Genomic DNA, 21,294 nt, shown 5'->3' with positions numbered 1-21,294 from the left:
TCCTCCCAGGAAGGCAGCTGGTGCTGGAGAGACAGCATGAGCTGTGAACGGAAGGCAGCCCTGGAGCGAATCCTGGCCCTACCAGTTAATGTGGCATAACTTAGGTACTTTACTACTTTTTTAGGCTTCCGTTTCCTTATTTATAGGATGTGGGTCACAATGCCCACTTTGTAACAGTGATGTGAGGATTCTGGAGCAGCAGCAAAGCCCTTTGAATAGGCCTGGTGCACAGAATAACCCTGGAACCTCGGCTGCCCCTTCTCTTCTCTCTGAGGATGAGGAGAAAGGCTGAGTAGGGCACCCGCAGGTGGAAGCCTGCCCAGATGGTGCAGAAACCATGTCCTCTTGGGCCTGTGGGCCCTAATGGCCAAGCCTGGCCCAGCGGGAAGCCGTGTGCAGCGTGCCCGTGTGCACTGATGGCCTCGTAACCCTTCCTCTGGGGCTCCGTTCAGGAACTAAAGCAGCTGTACAAGAAAACTTCTGATGCTTCCCTGGGCCACAGCGGCCTGCAGGCTTCTCGGGTGGACTTCCCCACTTGGCCCCAAACCTCTGGCTCCCAGCAGCATCAAAGGTAAATCCCAAGCCAAGGAAGCAGAGGCAGCAAGAATGGTGGCTGCCCCATTAGTCCCTAGCAAAGCCTGGCTGTCCTTCCAAAAGCTGCTGCTGAAGTTGGGATGTAGATGCCACGTGGGGAAACCCACTCTGGCACCACAGGCAGGCCACTCCAGCCAGACGTGACCTGAGGGGTCGGGCTGGCTCGTGCCTATGGCTTCTGGCTCTCAGCTTCTCGTCTCTTGCTCCATTCCTTCCTCCATGTCATGATCCCATGTTTCTGGGAGCACAGGTGGATGGCCATGGTGGCACCCAAAGGTTTGGGAGCTTCTAGGACCCTTGGCAGGCCGCTCAGGGCCTGGACCACTACTTAAGGAAAAGAGGGTCTCCCGCGCCAGGGAGAAATCACATACACGAGGGTCCCAAACACTAACCAGGAGGCATAGAATCAACATGTGGACTAGACAGCACTAGGGTTTTAGGGCATGAGGTGAATATACCACGTAATAGGGCTGGTTCTGCCAACGGGATAAGATTCTGCCAAGGTTACTTGTTTAATCTTTTTCCTCCACAGGCCTGGAAGGCCAGGATCGACACTGCACCTGGGATGCATTGCTTCTAAACTTTCCCCTCTTTTTGACCAAAGATAATCTCATTCTAGACCATAGCCTATCTTTACTCAGGCAAAATCAGTAAGCTCTTTTATTAAGAGCTTATGACATGCTTTACACACATATCCTCACATCATTTTATCCCACCCCTCCCAGGGCATTATTATTTTTACTTGTTTTACAGTTGAGGAATCACAGGGTCAGAGAGGTCCCATGGCTAGGTCACTGAGGTTCGAGGTCAGATCCACAGAGCTGAGGTCTGGCTGACTCCAGAGCACATGCCTTTGGCCACAGTATTGCTTTGCCCAGCAAGAACAGGAGAGTTCCATGAGAAGGATGTCATCTTGTTCTTCTGTCTGCAGGGTGCAAGACCCTGGGGCTGGGAGATGGCAGGGAGCTTCCCGCACCACCCAGCACCGAGTGGCTGTGCCAAAAGCGGCTTTGCGGCGGCTGCTCGTTGCTTCCCTGGACTACACTTCCCACGACAGGAGTATGTTCCTTATCTGCAGGCCATCCCCATAGGCAGCCGATAACCTGACTGGGAGAAAAGGAAAATCAAGGGGGACAGGTCCTGAGCTCATCTGGATCTTCACAAATGTTTGGATCTTTTATGTTTTTTCTCCATTCCTGAAACACTACAAAGCCAAAAAAAATTAGAAAATGCAAAAAAAATAAACAGAACAGAAGCCAAAAGTAACTTGTAGGACTCTCAACTACTGATCTGTGGGCACATTTCCTTCTTTTGTAAGGGTTGGAAGTAAAAGAAAATTATGGTTGGAGGCACACTGTGTAAGAAAACTGCTTTATTCAGGACAACATTTTCATATACTTGTTTTGTTTTTTAAAAACCATCTTTTGCTGGCTGCACCTTGTTTTTCTAAACCAGTTCCCTGCAGTCGTGTATTTAGGTTGGGATGAAGCATGCCTAGACATCTTCCCCAGCTCACTTACTGTTTAGGCTCTTAGAGATCAATTTAATTTCTTTGGCAGGTGGGTGGCTCTTACTGTGGCACATCTGCTGGAGGCTGCACCTTCCCTGGGCACATCTTCCCTCATTTCCCTGACAGAATAGGAAATCTTCCACTGCTTTGGCAATATTCGCCTTGTGCCCTACGGAACCAACCCAGTGCTTCTGGCCTTTCCTCTACACATGGCACAGCTTTACAGATGCGAGGACGTCACAGGAGGAGAGGCTGGGCCAGACTCCACTCACAATGCCAACTTTCGGCCAACAGCTCAATTTCCTGATTGTTGTACTTCAAGCAAGATGGGCCTTTAGGTAAGGGGACTGGGGAAACACAGTCGGGGACCAGAAGGGGATCTGAAGGCCAGGAGACATGGGTTTAGATTCTGGCCTTTCTACTTTTTTCTTGGAAACTGAGCAAATTTGGTCTCTTCATATTTAGGAAGGAAGAATTGCTTCCCTCCTGAGTTTTTGTGAGAATTAAATGACATACCACAAGGGAACTTGGGTTCAGTTTTTGACCTAACCAAGGCAGTTATAAAAAAGGATTGAGATCATTCCTCTCCTCACCTTCCTGCCCCGACTCTCAGTTTCCTGTCCCATTGTAACCCTTAGTGGTACCAATGAGCTTGTTTTCACAATTTTATCCTTTTGCTGTGGCCAGGTTATGTGCAGAGAAAAGGCTCCCTACCCTCATCCTGTTGATGGGGTCAAGACCACTCAGCTTACCTTACCAGGTATGGTAAGGAATAAACAAGATAATCCAGCAAAAACACCTACTCTTCCCTCTTTGCACCAAATACCTTCATCTGTTTGCTTATATTTAATCCACACTGGCTGGGATGTGGAGCCGGATTGTGGACACTCAAGCAAGCTCTGGGAATGTCTTAAATTCTGCTCCTAAATTCCGGCCCCAGTCTTTCCCAGCTCCACTTCATCATGTTTTGGTCCTAGACCAAACTGATCCCAGTGCAGAGGAAGATGGAGAGGAAAGAGCAGTCAGACATCATGGTTCAAATGCACGAATTGACTCAGTGGTTCTCAAACTTTGCTGCCCAGTAGAATCACTTATGGAACTTTAAAGATCCCTGATGCCCAAGCATACCTCAGATCAATTCAATCAGAATTTCTGGGTATGGGACCAGGCATGGTATTAAGTTTGAGCTACTTTTTTGAGAACCAGTGACAACCACTATTGCTATTGTCCCTGAATCAGTGTAGTCTGCCCTGTTCTGACAGTTCCACATACACCTCCCTCTGTAACATTCCACGTGGAGGTTGGCACACTGCCAATGGTCCTGATGCTGACGGGATACCTCAGTCTGTTCCTGATTAACTCCTAGAATTGGAATATGGTGGCTATTCCAAGATCACACAAATATCCGGAAGTAATACATGACAAACATTTTAATGCATTAAAGAAAGTCACCTACTAACTGCTAAACTGTAGCCACATCTGAGGCTACTTAGAAAAATGGCATCAGGAAACAAATACAGATTATCAGCATCATAAAATGGCTAGATTCTCCTCCATTTCCCCATTAAATATTAACTAGTGGCTTAGGCCAGTTCTGGTAAGAGCACCTGACTGCTGACTTCATAGAAACCCAGCATTACCGCAGCATCCCAACACCACGGTGCATTCCTGGCTGTCTCGCTGGCCACCAGGCTTGAACACAGGAGGCAGTGCCTGGGTGGCATCAGTCCCACGCTCTGCAGTGAACTCGCTCCTCCTAAAGACTGGCTCTGGGGGCCACGTCGGTGGCGGCACTGCCCTCTGTGGCCCACGTGAGCAGGCTCGCTGCTGTGCTGCAGGGGCCCTTGGATTGGTTCCGTCTGAGATCCAAACCAGCTTGGCTCCTCCTTATTACGCTGCAAACTTTACGCCCTGAGGAGTGGTTAGGAGGGGCTGCTTCACCGGAGAGCCTGTGTGTCGACCTCAGAGCAGGCTCAGCAGTGGGGCCACTTGCAGAGCACGAGCGCCGCATGCCTTCCGGTTCAGGAGCAACTCTGAAGACCCAGCGGCCACTGCACAAACTGCATATGTGGACACACAGCCTCTCCATCTGGCCCGAAGGTGAGGAGACCGTCACCGTGATGCCAGCACTGTTACCGACCAGCCACAACAGCCACATGTGGGTCCTCAGTTCACCCTCACACTCTGGGGCATGCCTGGGGTGGTGTGATTTCTGGGGCCCAGGAGCTGCTGGGCTGTTCAGGAGGCATCATGCTCATTCTCACTTGCTTTCCTCCTTTCTGCTCCCACCCCGCAGTATCTCTGGTGGCTTCACCTGGGGTCTGGTGCCCTTCTCCACCTTGCTGTGGGGTGGGGGTGGCGGACTGCTGGATCCCTCCCTGTTTGCTCGTTTCCCCTCTGCCCATACCCACCCTTGCCCCTGCACCAGACCAAACCACAGAGGCACAGTGGTGATGCCAGTCTGCCAGAGCACAGGGTAAATACACAAGGCGGCTGTCTCTTCCCTGCCCCGGGCCAGCAGACGGCTTCCCCTCATCCCAGGCCCGGAAGGAGGTTCCTCAGAGGCCCCCATAGAAGCCACAGGTGTCTGCAGTCACTCGTGCACCAGGAAGTTGATGAGGGCAGTTCTGGGGGACAGAAAGGCCTTCTTGATACTTCGCCCCTGCAAGAGCCTCACACCCAGCTCGCTTTGGAGAACAAGTTCATGGACTTTATCCTGGTCCTGGGCGACTTGCTGGGGCACAGGGACTTTGCCACAGGCTTTGTTGTTGATCTGAGAAGGAGAAAGCCAGGACAAACAATGAGGGAAGTCCTGAGGGCAGGCAGCCTGATACGAACACCCCTTCTGGTAAAGGGTGCAGATTCATCGGTGGGGAAGGGGACATGTGGGAGAAAGGAGGCAAAGGCAGCGCCAGCATCCCAAGGGGACAAAGTGCAATGAGATGGACGGGATTCATGCCTGAGCACAGCAGGGAGGAGATGCAGGGAGGGAGAGGGGGCAGAGCTCACAGGCCAGCATGCAGAGCACATGTGAGCGCCCACACCTGGAGTGCGCACCACCTTGTGCTCCGGGAGTGCGGCCCCCAGCACAGCTGTGCTGGGGATGCTATCAGAAATCCTCAGCATGAACGGGCTCAGAGATGACCTGTTTCTGGGGGGATCGTAGGCTGTGTCCCTGGGGATCAAGTTAAGCTCAGATCCAGCTACTGGGGGTGTCACTAAGGGTTTTACCTAGGTCTCAGGTGGACGACCTCTGGGGAAGGAAGGCAGTCTCTCTCTCTCTGGCGACTGGCTCCTGAAGTGGGTGCTCCAGTTTGATGACGTGGAAATTTCACCCACATTACAATAACAATTCTTGCTTAAAATGGGGTAGTACAGTTCCAGACGGCAATGGGCATTCACTGAACATCAGTTCATAAAGACACACTTCACATCAAATATGACTGACATTGCCACGGGGGAAAGGGACCACAAGGCCCTGGTGACTTAAACAGCTGTGCTTCAAACCCTGGGTCCCACTGGGCCCATAAGAACCCTTACACGGGGTGAGAGACAAAACAAAACATCAAGTCCTGAAACCATTATTGTCTTAAAAAAGTGTGAGGCTTCATACTGCAGGGACTTAGTGTTCTGAAGCTATGGAGCTGGGATGTTCGCTTCCAAGGACCACAGTCCCTCTGCCGTCACAGCTCTAAGCCATCAGAAGCTGCCTTCTTTCCAAGCCATGTGTGTGGTGTGACAGACCTCAGGAGAGGCCTCTCATGCTGCTGCACCTGCAGAGCCTCCTGCAGAGCCCCAGAGGCCTCGGACACACACCCCTCTGAACGTGCAGGCCCCAGCACCCACCTCCTGCTTGCCCTCCCTCTCTCTGGGGAGGAGCGGCTCGGGTAAGGCCTCTCCTGCGGTGAAAGAGCACATGATTCATACACAGGGCGCACTCAGGTTTGACTCTAGGACCTGGACTTGTAAGCTGTTTTCTCTTCTCTAAGGACAGAATTCTCTGGCTTCTTGAGTGGAAGAAGTGAGATGACCTGTGTAAAGTGAGGCTCACTAGGCTTACTCCCTCTGCCTTCATCAAGACTCCTGGCCAGGACGGAAGGAGCCAGCCTCAAGATGTCTCTTCATTACACAGCCTCAGCACAATGGCCCTGACGCCTAGACCCAGCAAAGCCCTGGTGCTTCCCCCGAGCCCGGTGCTGGTTCTAAGCTGTCAACGGTGAGGCCTGTCCAGGGAAGCCAGGTTATGCGGTTCCCAGATGGGCTCTTGGGTGCGGAGGTGACTTCCGGAGGCGGCCGCGGTGCCCAGTGGGCTTTCCACACTGCCCTCTCAGTGCCTGGCTCCCTGGGCTCCCCTGAATAGCCCTACCCAGGGCATTCCTTTCAGGGTGGGTGGGTCTCACTCATGTTCCTCCTCCTAGGTGTGAGGTGCCAACTACATGGACAACAGAAGTCCACATGGGACTTGACACTGGACTTGGCCCTCAGGGACCCAAACAGTGCTGTCACATCACCTCTATAGCGGCTGTTTGACTTCAGAAATGTCTTTCGGTCCCCATGGGGTGGCCATGCAAGAAAGCTTCTGCTCCTGCATCTTTGCCATGTTCATCTTATCACTCACAACCTTGGTCCAGAGCCCCAGCATGATCCTCTCAGACTTTCCAAACCGATGGGCCACTGGCTGCTCCCCCGACCCCATCCATCACCACTCACCCTGCAAGCCACAACCCTTCGAGGTAGCTGCATGGCCATTCCACCCCCCATTTTACCGATGGGGAAGCTGAGGCCCATTAGGTCAAGTCACTTCCAAGGCCCCACCCCAGCAGGTGGTAGAGATGGGATGACATCATGGATCCCCTCTCCTCTGCTCACACCCCCCACCAGCCCTGAACCCCCTTGGGAGGGAGCCGACCTCTGTCTAGCCCTGCTCGGCCCTGCCTCTGCTCCAGCGCCTCCACCTCACGGGCATCACGGAGGGCTTTCCCCTGCCTTTGCTTCTGATCTCCAAGCACCCTTTTCTCCACTAGGGGACGCTGCTCCTCCCTCCCACAACCCCATCCTCATGACCCTGTTCCTACCCTCCAGCCTCCAGAAGTGCCAATGCTGATGCTAACAGCAGTTACTACTGACCACCTGAGCTCTTGAGCCCTGTTCTGCCACTGTTTCCTCACCTGTAAAGTGGAGTTAGTTCCACAACTACCTTGTCTGTGAAATGGGGATTAAAAACAGGACCCACTCACAGGGCTGGTGTGCAAAGCATGAGTTAATTCTTGGGGCAATGCGTGGTCCTTAGTTGGTGCTTAATATATGTTAGTAGGTTTTGTCATTAGTGTGTCCAGAAGCAGTCTCAGCACCTCCTGCCATTACCCCATCTAATTCTTCCAACAACTGGCTAAGGCAAGCACTGTGTTTGCCTCCATTTATAATTGAGAAGATTGAGGCTTATGAAAGTTAAGTATTCTGGAAAACTGAGACTTATACTGGGATGGTCTGACTCCCAAGCTCTTACATTTTCACCTTGAGGCTACATTAAACTCCGTGTGTGTGACAACACGGGTGCCCCTGGACCACCCCTCCTGGGAGCTGAGTTCCATGAAGACAACATGGTGCCTCTGGGCCCTGTATCTCTGGTATTTCGCCCAGCCTGTCATACCACTGCACAGCCGAAGTGAATCATACGCAATTACAGTGCACTGTGCTGCAGCTTCTATTTCTGGTCATGGCACCAACTGCGATCATGAGGGGACAGAACACAGACCTCAGGGAAGTTCTGCCATGTGTCCAGGTGCCCTGACCTGGAGGTTTTCAAGTTGGGTGTACTTGCAGGACATCCTAAATACATTTCAAATTTGGGTTTCATTTCAATGATAATCTAAAATTATTGTACCAATTACCAAACTAAATTTCTTTTTTGCAGTGATAATTTAAAATAGATATTTTATAGACTAAAACTTCACTTTCTTAATGGGGCATTTCTCAGTTGTGCTGAGGATGAATTCTCAGGGATACATGAGATATTTATTTCTTATAAACATGACTCAAGTTAAAGAAATGTCCTCTCTGTGCCACAGGCTGGTTGTGGTTCCGAGGGTTTCTGGAAGCAGCCTTCCAGTGCAGCCCTCCTGCCTCCCCCACCAGGGGGGTAAAGTGGGGTCAGCAGGGAACTAGGTGCCAGGGGAGGTGGTGTGGGGATGGAGCTGCTGTGAAGGAGGCTGGTACCCTGGGTGGAACACTCTTTCCAAAAGTGACTTGCCCGTGGGGCTCAGGGTGTGCTGGCACAGACAGGCGGGGGCCTGGCAGGTGAAGCCTCTGGGGGGGCCATGCTGGCCCTCGGTGGGTTTGTTTAAGGCCCTTTTCACATGTTCAATCACTTTATTTTTCTCTTTCCTTTTTCTTTGCCTCTATTTCTCCACTAGGCTTTAGGTTCCATAAGAGTAGGGACTCTGATTTAGTATTCCCAAGGCCTAGGGCTCTGTGTGATGTAGAACAGGTAACTTGAAAATTACTGATGAATAAACAAACAAACCTGGGCAAGGTGCCGAACTTCTCTGAGGCTGGCTTCTCAAGGGAAAAAAAACAAGAATGGTAATACCTACCGTACTGGGTGATAGCATGTGAATCACCTGGCCCCACATGGGGTTCAGAGGAGGCATGCTGGAAGGGCACCCCCTCCTCTCTTCAGCCACATCAGGGTACTGAAGAGATTCCTTAAAATGTGTCTCATATTAAATATGTAAGCATTAGATAAAGGGTAAACTATGACAGTTATTTGCTCTATAAAAGGTTTAAGCAATATGCTGCTTTTATGTACTTACAATGATGCAATTTACCAAAGAGAAAAAAGAAAGAAATTTTATGTAGCTCTTCTGAAATGCATATTCCCAAGTGAGGCGCCCCTGCACTGCCAGCCCTCACCGTCACCGTTCCTCCTCAAGAACCGACAGCAGCTGAAAGAGGCTTAGATCCAGACACAGCTGGACCGGATGGCAATCAGACCTGTCACGTGGGACAGGTTTATTCTTCTCACTTGTGAACCCCCTTGGGGGCCGGGTGAGCTTTATGCTCACAAGCTTTAGTATGCAGTGACCCCAAAACTGCAGGCACTGGCAAAGGAGAGAGGCAGGCAGGGAGGGCGGGGTGAGGGCGGGTGGGCTACAAAGGCCAGATACCTCCAAGCCCAGGTCATGTCTATGGGCCGCAGGCAGGGCAGTGACCAGCCCCGGCAGGTTCTCCCGGGGCTCTGGGGGGACACTTACCAGAACTGCCATCTGCACAATGTCGGGCTGCTGAAGGAACTGCGGGTCCACGGCTGGCCACGCCTGAAGCAGCACGCTGGCATCCCAGGCATAATGGCCACAGAGCTTCCTTGGCACCAGCGCCAGGCCTGCAATGCCAAGGTACAGAGGGGTCACTGAGCACACACGAGGCTCATAGGAGTCCCAGCACAGTCCAGCTTGGGGCTGCCTGAGGAGGATCTAGGCCACCACAGCTTCTCCCAGCCTACCAGCTGCTCCCCACTTACTTCAGCCTGGGTTATCATGACAGGCTTACAGTACTGTTTTTTTCAAACAGTACCCAGAGTTGTAAGGAGGGAAGGACACGCTGGTCTAAGTGTGCATTTGGATTTTATTTGTGCTGATTCTACTTGGTCTCTGCAGTTCTGTTGATGAAGAAATGTCTTCGTGCTCCTGAGAGCAGATCCCAGAATAATGAACTGTATTTGCTTCCTCTCTTGCCTGTGAGTGCTTGTGGTCTGATTGGGCCTCTCACCCAGGCCTTTTGCTCATAGTCTCTGGGGCCAACATGCCGAGAACAGCAGGGTGCTCCTTCTCAATCTTCTCAGAGTCTGCAATCTCCCTACTCATTTCCTCTCGGGAGGGGCTCCAGCCAACGATGGGATTGGAAAGGGCCTGTCCTTGGTTCGGTGGGCCAAACATGAGGAAGTGGTGAGGAATGAAACCTCTCAAGCCTTGCTTCCCACCGTGCTTCCTGCTGCAGCCCGAAGCAGAGGCCACCGTGCCCAGGGCACGCCTCACTCACACCTACAAGGTTGCACAAGGCCAACTGTCAGTGCCTGGGGACTTCAACCAGGGGCTTCCTAACAGGGAAAGCTTTGATTTCAAAGCCTCTGCAGATCTATGAGCACAAGAGATGCCCTGAAATATGCAGGAGATACATATCAGGAAATCAGATCTCTGGGCTCTATTAGTGGGGCCACATCCTCACTGCCTCCTCATTCTTCCAGAGGCAGGCCCTGGGCAGGGCTGGCAAGTGAATGTGGCTGGTGTGCTCGTGTTGGGCAGTGCTTGCCAGATGCACAGCCCTCATGCTGTTAGTGGTTCTTTAAGGGTTGCCCTTGCATGCCTCTCTCTCATTATTAGCCAAGAGACCAGGAGATGCATTTGAGGGACAGGCCCATGGCTCTGGGTATGGTCTGAGGGCAAGTCTGGGACGGAGAGAATGAAGCCCACAAACACCAGTGTCAAGAACACTGGGCTGTGAGTGACAAACTTTTGTTTTATTTTCCTTGATGATATAAGTAATGCATGCTCTTTGCAGGAAATTTGTTAATTAAAGGTCAAATGTAAAGAAGAAAATCCTCTCACCTGGGTAGCCTTTTAAAATTTATTTTAGAAGGCAGTAGTATATTTAATGAGTACCTGTATGTATAAACCAATCCCACCAAACCAACCAAAACTGCACCACCAGGATCATGCTGTATACATGGTTTTGATTCTTTTTCTGTATTTTAAAATAATAATTTCATGGAAAAAGGATAACACAGTAATATATGTATAATATGACCCTAGTTTTACTAAATACTTGTATGAACCAATAAAAGACTGGAAGGCATACATCAGAATAGCAGTAGTGTTTGTTCCTGGGAGGCAGGTGTATGGGTGATCCTTCTTTTTTTTTTAGTGTTTTATATATTTTCTGCAAGGAACATTTATTGCTTTTGTAATCTGAAAAGATATTTTAAAAGGAAGTTTTTAGAAACTGTGAGATCAGTTTGAGATTTTTCTATGTTCTTTTTAAGAAATTTCTTCCCCTAAAAACATACATGGTCAGTTTTCCAAACCTAATTTTAGAATAAACCTTCTCTTCCCTATTGGTTTGTGGTTCTTCTTATACAATACATTATACTAGGAATTGTTCCAGGACTATTCAAAGTCACTATATGCAGCTACTCAAAGGACCTGTCCGTGACGAGGTAAAGAACAGGCCAGAATGTGAATCTACACACTGCTTCCTTCATTGAGACAGTCTTGCTACCAAAACAATGGTCAGCCTGATTCAGACATGTGCTTAGTGACACAGCTGACTTACATTCTAAGCTCAAGCTCCTTAACTTGTCATAGACTGTAACACACAGTTAGTTCCCAGACCAATCCTTGGTCCACAGACCACTCTGAGAAGCATCGCTCTATTCTCTTCTTGACCTCAGTCTTGATTTGCGTGCTAGCACCACAGATCTATTGTTGTAGCGTTACGTTTTACTATCTGGCACACTTGTAACCCTGTGCTGCCAGTCAATCTGAGGGAAGCAAAGGCCCATCAGGGTCTGAGAATCAAGTGGTGCAAAAGGTGTATTCCTGAGGCCTGGCTGGCGCCTGTGCCCTGGGGTTCCTGTGCTTACTGATGAGCCTACCCCATTTCTAGGGGTGCCTTTTGGCAGAAGCAGAGAGGAACTTCTTGCTTGCTCCTCAGAAGGGATCCTATTAAGACTCATATCTGAATACCAGACCGAGGTCTTAGGAGATAATCATTTCTTTATTTTAGCAAGCTGGCCAGTATGGCTAGTCCTGTGCCCAGCTGCAGTGGGAAGAAATCCAAAGCCGCCATATGGTAGTTGTACAGGATGCCTGGTAGATGAAAGGACCTTGGACACAAATGTTCTGGGCAGAAGCTGTTACAAATTCCACTTTGGAAAAATGAGGAAGCCCAGTCTTCCTCAGGCAATCAGGATGCTTGTTTATAGCGGCCTGGGCCCCTGCCAGTGTTTCCATATGGATGGGAGGGGGCCATTCTGCTCAATGGGGAGCGGCAGACACTCACGACCCTGGATTCTCCTGAGTTCTCCGTAGGGTTTTTGTCATCCTGTTCTTTTTAGGGAAGTAAAAATATCTAACATTTGTGTGCCAAATACAATGGTTTCCTCACATGAATAGCTGCTCCTTGGGTAGCAGTGGAGAAGGTCTGCCCACAGGCCAGGAAGTGGCCAGGTCCTGGTACACGGGGCCACTGTGGAGGGTGGTTGTCGCCTGTGGCCCGGCCCCTTCCTTCTCTCCTCTGGGGAGGCTGTTATACCCTCTGAAATAATTGAATGGAGCCTCCTCTCCTGCTCAGGTTGCTGGGGAGGTCACCATGCCACCATGGCTCCAGGCAGGAAATGTTCGGAGGGCCTGGTGTCTGTGGATGGCCAGGCCCCTCCGGTGGCCAACTTCAGGCCGGCTTCACCCCTGGCCCCCCGCCCTCATAAGCACTCGGGGAGAACAGGGGGTCCTCGGTGGTGTCTCACACCCATCGAGCCTCATCCAGCCCTGGCAATTCCAAGGAAATGGTGAGGAAGTGACTCCGCTTCACTTCATCCTTCACCCACAGAAAAGGTTCCATTGACATTACTCTGAAATAACAACGTGGACCCAGCACACAGATTCATCAATAAAATGCCATCAGAACATCAGTTGGTATCTTAAGTCTCCCTTACAATATCACACATAGACACTTCTGCATGATTTGTACATTTGTCAGCTCACTGAAATTAATGAATACAGCACCTATGTATGGCAAAACACTAGAGCCACAATTTCACAGCTACTTTTTTTTTATTTTGGTATCATTAATCTACAATTTCTTGAGGAACATTATGTTTACTAGACTCCCCTCATCACGAAGTAACCCCCACAAACCCCATTATAGTCATTGTCAATCAGCATAGTAAGATGCTATAGAATCACTACTTGTCTTCTCTGTTGCACAGCCCTCCCCATGTGCCCCGCCACATTATACATGCTAATCATAATGCCCCCTTTCTTTCCCTTCCCCCCTTATCCCTCCTTCCCACTCATCCTCCCCAGTCCCTTTCCCTTTGGTAACTGTTAGTCCTTTCTTAGGTTCTGTGAGTCTGCTGCTGTTTTGTTCCTTCACTTTTTTCTTTGTTCTTATACTCTACATATGAGTGAAATCATTTGATACTTGTCTTTCTCCACCTGCCTTATTTCACTGAGCATAATACCCTCTAGCTCCATCCATGTTGTTGCAAATGGTAGGATTTGTTTTCTTCTTATGGCTGAATAATATTCCATTGTGTATATGTACCACCTCTTCTTTATCCATTCATCTTCTGATGGACACTTAGGTTGCTTCCATTTTTTGGCTATTGTAAATAGTGCTGCGATCAACATAGGGGGGCATATGTCTTTTTCATACAGCTACTTTTATTTTATAAAGAAAAATGGATTTGTGGCCATAGACTGATACTTCAAGATTAGGAGTTACTTCAAATTGCTCAGGGAGGAAAAGGATCCTCACAATTAAAGTACTGATGGAAAACAAGGAGATCACATGAGGCAGAAATCTGAGGTAGAATACAGACAGAAGATGAATGGTAGAACTAAAAAATGGACAGAAAAACAGAAATGGAGATCTTATCATTACATTTTAAATAACTTGCATTTTGGACAAGTGGCTAGTCTCAAAGCAGCACAAAAAAAATAGCAAATGAAGAGGAATCACCCAAATGTCCTTCAGTGGAAGCTTGCTGAATAACTTATGGAACATTTACAGGGTAGGATACCATCTAGCTGGTACAAAAGAATGGGCAGGTCTGAAAGTGTTGATACAGAACTATTCTCAAATATAGTAAGAGAGAAATGCATGTGTATAGAATGCTAACACTTGTATAAAAAAGACACATTTCACATACATACACTGAGTTCTCCGGTCAGGTTAAGTATCAAACTGGGAGCAGAGATTCTTAGGGAAAATAGCTGAGAGACGGGGGACTAGGGACAGCCAGACCTCAGGACACATCCTTTTGTGGCAGTTGAAGTTTTTACAGTATCTGTATAGGTTTTGCTTTGCTTTGAGAAGCCCAGAGAAGTACACTGGAGATGGTTATTTTCTGCAGTTGGCTTCAGAGACTGGGCTTGTCTAGAAGAAGGTCACTCCCAAGGAGCAGAGCATTTAGGTAACTTAGGGCAGGCCCATCCTATTAGTGTGTGCCCCTGCTGGCACTCTGCGCTGCTCTGCTGAGGTCTGCAGGAGATACAGTGCTGCAAACACTAGTGTGATAATCAGGTTTTTGGTGTGTGTGTGTGTGTGTGTGTGTGTGTGTGTGTGTGTGTGTGTGTGTGTGTAGCTTCACGTAACCTCTACCACAGTCAAGAAGGTCTGCAGGAGATACAGTGCTGCAAACACTAGTGTGATAATCAGGTTTTTGGTGTGTGTGTGTGTGTGTGTGTGTGTGTGTAGCTTCACGTAACCTCTACCACAGTCAAGAAGGTCTGCAGGAGATACAGTGCTGCAAACACTAGTGCGATAATCAGGTTTTTGGTGTGTGTGTGTGTGTGTGTAGCTTCACGTAACCTCTACCACAGTCAAGAGACAAAACTGTTTCATTGCCACAGGGCTCCCTCCTGTTCCCCTGGTGGGGCCACCATCCCCTCTGCCCAGTCTCTAACCTCTGGCAATCACTAATGCATTTTCCATCTCTATAATGTTATTCCAAGAATGTTATACAAACAGAGTCTATAACCTCTTGAGACTGACTCCTCATCAGCATAATCCCCTTGAGATCCACCCAAGCTGTTGCCTGTTAGGTCATTTTCAATGACAATGAAAGTATATCTTCAACCAGAGTACCACCAAGAAGCTCCGTGCTTGGTGATTTTCTGTTCTTTTACTCTCTACCAACAAAGAAAAGCATGTGTCCTTCATCTGGAAACAGTGTCATTGACTCCAAATACTCAAAAATTGCCTAAGCAAGCAGCTAACACCCTCTTCTGGATAGGATACTATTTTATTATAGTAAACAAAAGATAACTTTGTAAATTCAGACATGATGTTTTGAGTTTCTCAGATCCGAGATTCAGGATGGAAAAAAGACTTCTTCATCCTGTGAAAGTTTGCAAACTGCCAAGACATTGGCTGTTTCTTACAAAGGTCTCCACTGACTCTTAAGTGACTGGTAAGAGGATATTTGGCTCCAAATACTTTGGGCTTCTCTGAAATGTTTCCTTTTCATCTAGGCCAATAATGGCCATTTTGCCCATAGGACTTCAAATCTCCCCTAGAAGATAGATCTCAATTCTTCTCTTCTTTGGCAATAATCTCTCCTGTGAAAATATGCTCTCTGGGGAACTCTGAGAAATGGTAATTTCGCAACATTCTACCTTCACCATATTCCATTATTTATAGTTAATCTGAAGTTATCTTTCAAAGATGCAGGAGTGAAACTAGAAGCAATGTGAAAGCTAGTTTTTTTCCAGAATAAATGAGATGTATGTAAAAACTGTCCAAAGCCTTGGAATGAAAATGAATGACAGCATGGGATGACAGCAATGATGCCCCCTCATGATACAGTGCTTCTGTTTGCAAAGGACTTATGACACCTTGAGACACTGGCCCTTATTAGTTCTGGGAAAGCAGGCAGGGGTCATGTCCTATTCTCTCCTGAGGACACCTGACAAGAACCTGTGAGTTAATGATCAGGGTGACATGCCTGCTGCATGGAACTCCTCACTTGACCGTGTCATGGCCCCAGCTGCTCATTCAGAGGGGGCCACACAAACACATTTGGAGAGCCAGGGGACAAAGTATTCCTGTTTGCTTCTTTGAATTAAAAAAAAATTAGTTGCTATGGATTTGTAAAGCTTGAGGGAAGACCTTAACTAAAATGAACACAGACTATAATGTGAACTGCTCAGACTGCGCTCCCTAGCTTTCCTACAAATGTCTCAGACAGAGCCTGGCACATAATATATGATCAATAAATGCTGACTGAATGAAACACTGTAGCAAAGCTAACATGCAATTTAGGCCCACTCCTTATCATAACAGCTCACAAATGCTCCAACAGTGTCATGTATAGGTAAAACCACTGGTAAACTTTGGAACGGACTTGTTTCTATCAATTGCTTTAGGGTATGTCCTGCTGGAGATCTTGTCCTGTAAGTGAAGGACAAAGTGGCAGGGTCAACGCCACAGTGCACACTTGCACCAAAGACCTTCCAGGCAGGGACAGGGCCCTGGAGAGAGTAGATCCTTTCTGTTTCCTGTACCCCCAACACAGAGACTGGAGGCGCGTGCAAGAAGGGAGTTTCTGAAAACCCATTTACATTGGTCCTTCCCAGGAGAAATGAAATGAAGCAGGCACACAGGTAATGTGGGACAAAGAAGAGAGATGAAAGGAAGACATGTGTATATTCTAGGATGAGAGTTAAATTTATTACAAATTAGACTGGTTTATTTTATAGCAAAGGAAGACTAGGGAAGAATTAACAGTGTACTGTTTAAAAGGCTTATTGTGATCACTAATGCTAAATGAAAGAGCCATGTTTTCTGCCTAAGGAGATAATAAAAGGCTGTATAATATAATACAATATGGCAGTAGCATGGTTAGGCCACATACCACCCTCCTTTATGGCATTCTGTCCTTTCAGGGAAGAATGGGTGAGCTACTCATCCTTTACAGTGTGTTCGAAAGCACAGCAAACAGAAGCAACCCAACTCCATCACTCAGTGAAGTCAATGAAACCCTCATTCCCAAACTGGACAATGCATAACAAGAAAAGACTTGTCTTTCTTAGTAACATTATTGCAAAATTCCAAATAAAACACTAGCAAATAGACTGTTAACAGTATACTGAAAGTCTACTACATCATGATCAAGGTTAGTTTATACTGGTATAGCTTAATATTTGGCAATCGATTAATTGGATACAAGTCATATCAACAGGGCAAAGTTAAAAGCAAATGATGCAACACCTCTGGCAAAACTGGACAGCTACATGTAAGAGAATGAAACTGGATCATTGTCTAATCCCATACACAAAAGTAAATTTGAAATGGATCAAAGACCTGAATGTAAGTCATGAAACCATAAAACTCTTAGAAAAAAAACATATGCAAAAATCTCCTGGACATAAACATATCTCCCCAGGCAAGGGAAACAAAAGCGAAAATGAACAAGTGGAGAGATTCAAGATGGCAGTGTGAGAGGTGAGACAGAGAACTCCTCCTAAAACCACAAATAGTATGAAAATATAGTTAATTAATACAACTAACCCTAAAACAGCAACAGGAAAGAAGGCTGCACCAGACTGCACACAGACCTCATGGAGAGAGCAGACCTCACGGAACAGGGTAACATACAAAGCCCTGATCCAGTGGGACCCAAGCCCTTGCCCCACCCCAGCTCACCAGCGGGAGAAAGAGAAATGGAGCAGGAAGAGGGTGGAAGCCCGGGACTACCGGACACCCAGCCCTGGAGGTCTGCTTTGCGAGCAGAAACCTATATTGTGTGGTGCTCTGGATGTTGGGGAGCTTGAACAGGCGGAGTGCCTGAAAGACTGACATTCTAGCCATTTGTGGAGGAGGGGATCCACCCCGGCTGCTCTGTGTCAGAGGAAAGGCAGGTGGTCTGAGAGGCTTCCTGGCAGCAAGAGGGCTGCTGAAGGGGCGGGGTTTGCACGGAGCCTGCTGCACAGGAGAAGAGAGCTGGACAAGGATGTCTAGATGCACTCTGCCCAGCAGGTTGGGAACTTTGAGGAGCTTCAGGTGCTCCATCCCTCTGGCTGCCTATTCAGCTCCAAGGCCCCTGACTGCGACACGCAGCCTGCAGAGCCTTCCTCCTGGCCTGACAGCACTGGCTTGCAAACCAGTAGTCACTGCGCTGGCATCAGGCCAGCCAGAGGGAGGCCCCACATACAACAGCTAGAGATGCACAGCACAGAGGCTTACACCTGTGTGCTCGGCCCACTGGCTCTGACACCGGAGACAGGCACCACAGACGGGAATCAGGAAACAGATCTTTCCTCCCCCCAGGCACCAGTGTCACTCCCCTACAACCACCAACCTCACTCTAGGGGCTGAGCAGCTCCAGAGACTGAAGCTTCTGGGCACTAGAGGGCACCACATAGAAATGTGAAACGTCAAAAGCACCTGGTTCAGACCAAAATCTCACAAACCCCAAAAAAGGACCAAATGAAACTGAACTCACCAATCTTCCTGAAAGAGAGTTCAAAATAAAAATCATAAACATGCTCATGGAGGTACAGAAAAATATTCAAGAACTCAGGAATGAATTTAAGACAGAGATTCAATCATTAAGAAATTCCATATCTGAAATGAAACATACAATGGAGGGATTTAAAAGCAGATTTGATGTAGTAGAAGAGATAGTAAATGGAATAGAAATTAGGGAAGAGGAATACAAAGAAGCTGAGGCACACAGAGAAAAAAGAATCTCTAAGAGTGAAAGAATATTGAGAGAACTGTGTGACCAATCCAAACGGAACAATATTTGCATTATAGGGATACCAGTAGGAGAAGAAGAGAGAAAAAGGGATAGAAAGTGTCATTGAGGAGGTAATTGCTGAAAACTCCCCCAATCTGGGGAAGGACATAGTCTCTCAAGCTATGGAGGTGCACAGATCTCCCAACACAAGGGACCCAAGGAAGATAACATCAAGACATATAACAATTAAAATGGCAAATACCAAGGATAAAGACAGACTTTTAAAAGCAACTAGAGAGTGAAAAAAGATCACATACAAAGGAAAACCCATCAGGCTATCATCAGATTTCTCAACAGAAACCTTACAGGCCAGAAGGGAGTGGCATGATATACTTAATGCAATGAAGCAGAAGAGCCTTGAACCAAGAATACTATGCTCAGCAAGGTTATCATTTAAATTTGAAGGAGAGATTAAACAATTTCCAGATAAGCAAAAGCTGAGAGAACTTACCTCCCACAAACCACCTCTACAGTGCATTTTGGAGGGACTCCTATAGATGGAAGTATCCCTAAGGCTAAATACATGTCACCCAAGGGATAGATAAAGAGTACAGAGTATGATTCATAACATACAAAGAATGGAGGAGGAAGAAAAAGGAGGGAAAAAAAAAGAACCTTTAGGCTGTGTTTGTAATAGCATATGAAGTGAGTTAAATTATGCTGTTAGATAGTAAGGGAATTACCCTTGAACCTTTGGTAACTACAAATTTAAAGCCTGCAATGGCAGTAAGTACATGCCTATAGATAATCATCCTAAATGTAAATGGTCTGACTGCACCAATCAAAAGATATAGAGTCACTGAATGGATTAAAAAAAAAAGACCCATCTATATATGCTGCCTACAAGAGACTCACATTAAACCCAAAGACATATACAGACTGAAAATAAAGGGATGGAAAATGATATTTCATGCACCTTATAGGGAGAGAAAAGCAGGAGTTGCAGTACTTGCATCAGAAAAAATACACTTCAAAACAAAGAAAGTCACAAGAGATAAAGAAGGGCATTACATAATGATAAAACGATCAGTCCAACAAGAGGATATAACTATTATAAATATCTATGCAGCCAGTACAGGATCACCTACTTATGTGAAACAAATACTAACAGAATTAAAGGGAGAAATAGAATGCAATGCATTCATTTTAGGAGACTTCAACACACCACTCACTCCAAAGGACAGATCAACCAGACAGAAAATAAGTAAAGAGACAGAGGCACTGAACAACGTATTACAACAGATGGAAATAACGGACACCTACAGAACACTCCACTCAAAAGCAACAGGATACACATCCTTCTCAAGTGCACATGGAACATTTTCAAGAATAGATCATATACTAGGCCACAAAAAAACCCTCAGCAAATTAAAAAAGATTGAAATTGTACCAACCGGCTTCTCAGATCACAAAGGTATGAAACTAGAAATAAATTACACAAAGAAAATGAAAAAGCCCACAAACACATGGAGGCTTAATAACAGGCTCCTAAATAATCAATGGATCAATGACCAAATAAAAACAGAGATCAAGCAATATATGGAGACAAATGACAACAATAATTCAACAACACAAAATCTGTGGGACCCAGTGAAGGCCATGCTAAGAGGGAAATATATTGCAATATAGGTCTACCTCAGGAAAGAAGAACAATCCCAAGTGTACAGTATAAACTCACAATTAATGTAACTAGAAAAGGAAGAACAAATGAGGCCCAAAGTCAGTAGAAGGAGGGACATAATAAAGATTAAAGAAGAAATAAATAAAATTGAGAAGATTAAAACAATAAAAAGAATCAATGAAAGCAGGAGCTGGTTCTTTGAGAAAATAAAATAGATAAACCCCTAGCCGACTTATCAAGAAAAAAAGAGAGTCTACATACATAAACAGAATCAGAAATGAGAACGGAAAAATCACTATGGTCACCACAGAAATACAAAGAATTACGAGAGAATACTATTAGAAATTATATGGCAACAAACTGGATAACCTAGAAGAAATGGGCAACTTTCTAGAAAAACACAACCTTCCAAGGTTGACCCAGGAAGAAACAGAAAAACTGAATAGACCAATTACCAGCAAAGAAATTGAACTGGCAATCAAAAAATGACATAAGAACAAAACTTCTGGACCAGATGGTTTCACTGCTGAATTTTATCAAACATTGAGTGAAGACCTAATATCCATCCTACTTAAAGTTTTCCAAAAAGTAGAAGAGAAGGGAATACTCTTAAACTCATTCTACAAGGCCAAAATCACTCTAATACCAAAACCAGGCAAAGACACCACAGACCAATATCCCTGATGAACATAGATGCAGAAATACTCAACAAAATATTAGCAAACTGAATTCAAAAACACATCAAGAAAATCACCCATCATGATCAAGTGGGATTCATTCCAGGGATGAAAGGACGGTATAACATTTGAAAATCCATCATCATCCACTACATCAACAAAAAGAAGGACAAAAACCACATAATCATCTCCATAGATGCTGAAAAAGAATTTGACAAAATTCAACATCCATTCATGATAAAAACTCTCAACAAAATGGGTAGAGGGCAAGTACCTCAACATAATAAAGGACATATATGATAAACCCACAGTCAACATTATACTTAAGAGCGAGAAGCTGAAAGCTTTTCCTTTAAGATTGGGAAAAAGACAA

General features: G+C 46.7%; 1 protein-coding gene across 12 annotated transcripts in view; it reads right to left on the bottom strand.

Moving 5' to 3' along the window:
- Positions 1-1,949: 1,949 nt before the first annotated feature.
- Positions 1,950-21,294, bottom strand: part of LARS2 (leucyl-tRNA synthetase 2, mitochondrial) — a 175,001-nt gene continuing 155,656 nt past the window's right edge. For all 12 annotated transcript variants that reach the window (XM_037015980.2, XM_037015986.2, XM_037015983.2 and 9 more), the window contains 2 exons: positions 9,358-9,485; positions 1,950-4,877 (listed from right to left, as the gene is read on the bottom strand). In XM_037015980.2, coding sequence (XP_036871875.2) covers positions 4,698-4,877; positions 9,358-9,485 — 308 coding nt within the window. In that variant the 3' untranslated portion in view covers positions 1,950-4,697. The remainder of the gene's footprint in view (positions 4,878-9,357; positions 9,486-21,294) is intronic.

The sequence above is a fragment of the Manis javanica genome, chromosome 3, assembly GCF_040802235.1.
Source record: "Manis javanica isolate MJ-LG chromosome 3, MJ_LKY, whole genome shotgun sequence".
Taxonomy (NCBI): domain Eukaryota; kingdom Metazoa; phylum Chordata; class Mammalia; order Pholidota; family Manidae; genus Manis; species Manis javanica.
This window is presented reverse-complemented; position numbering and strand designations above follow the sequence as displayed.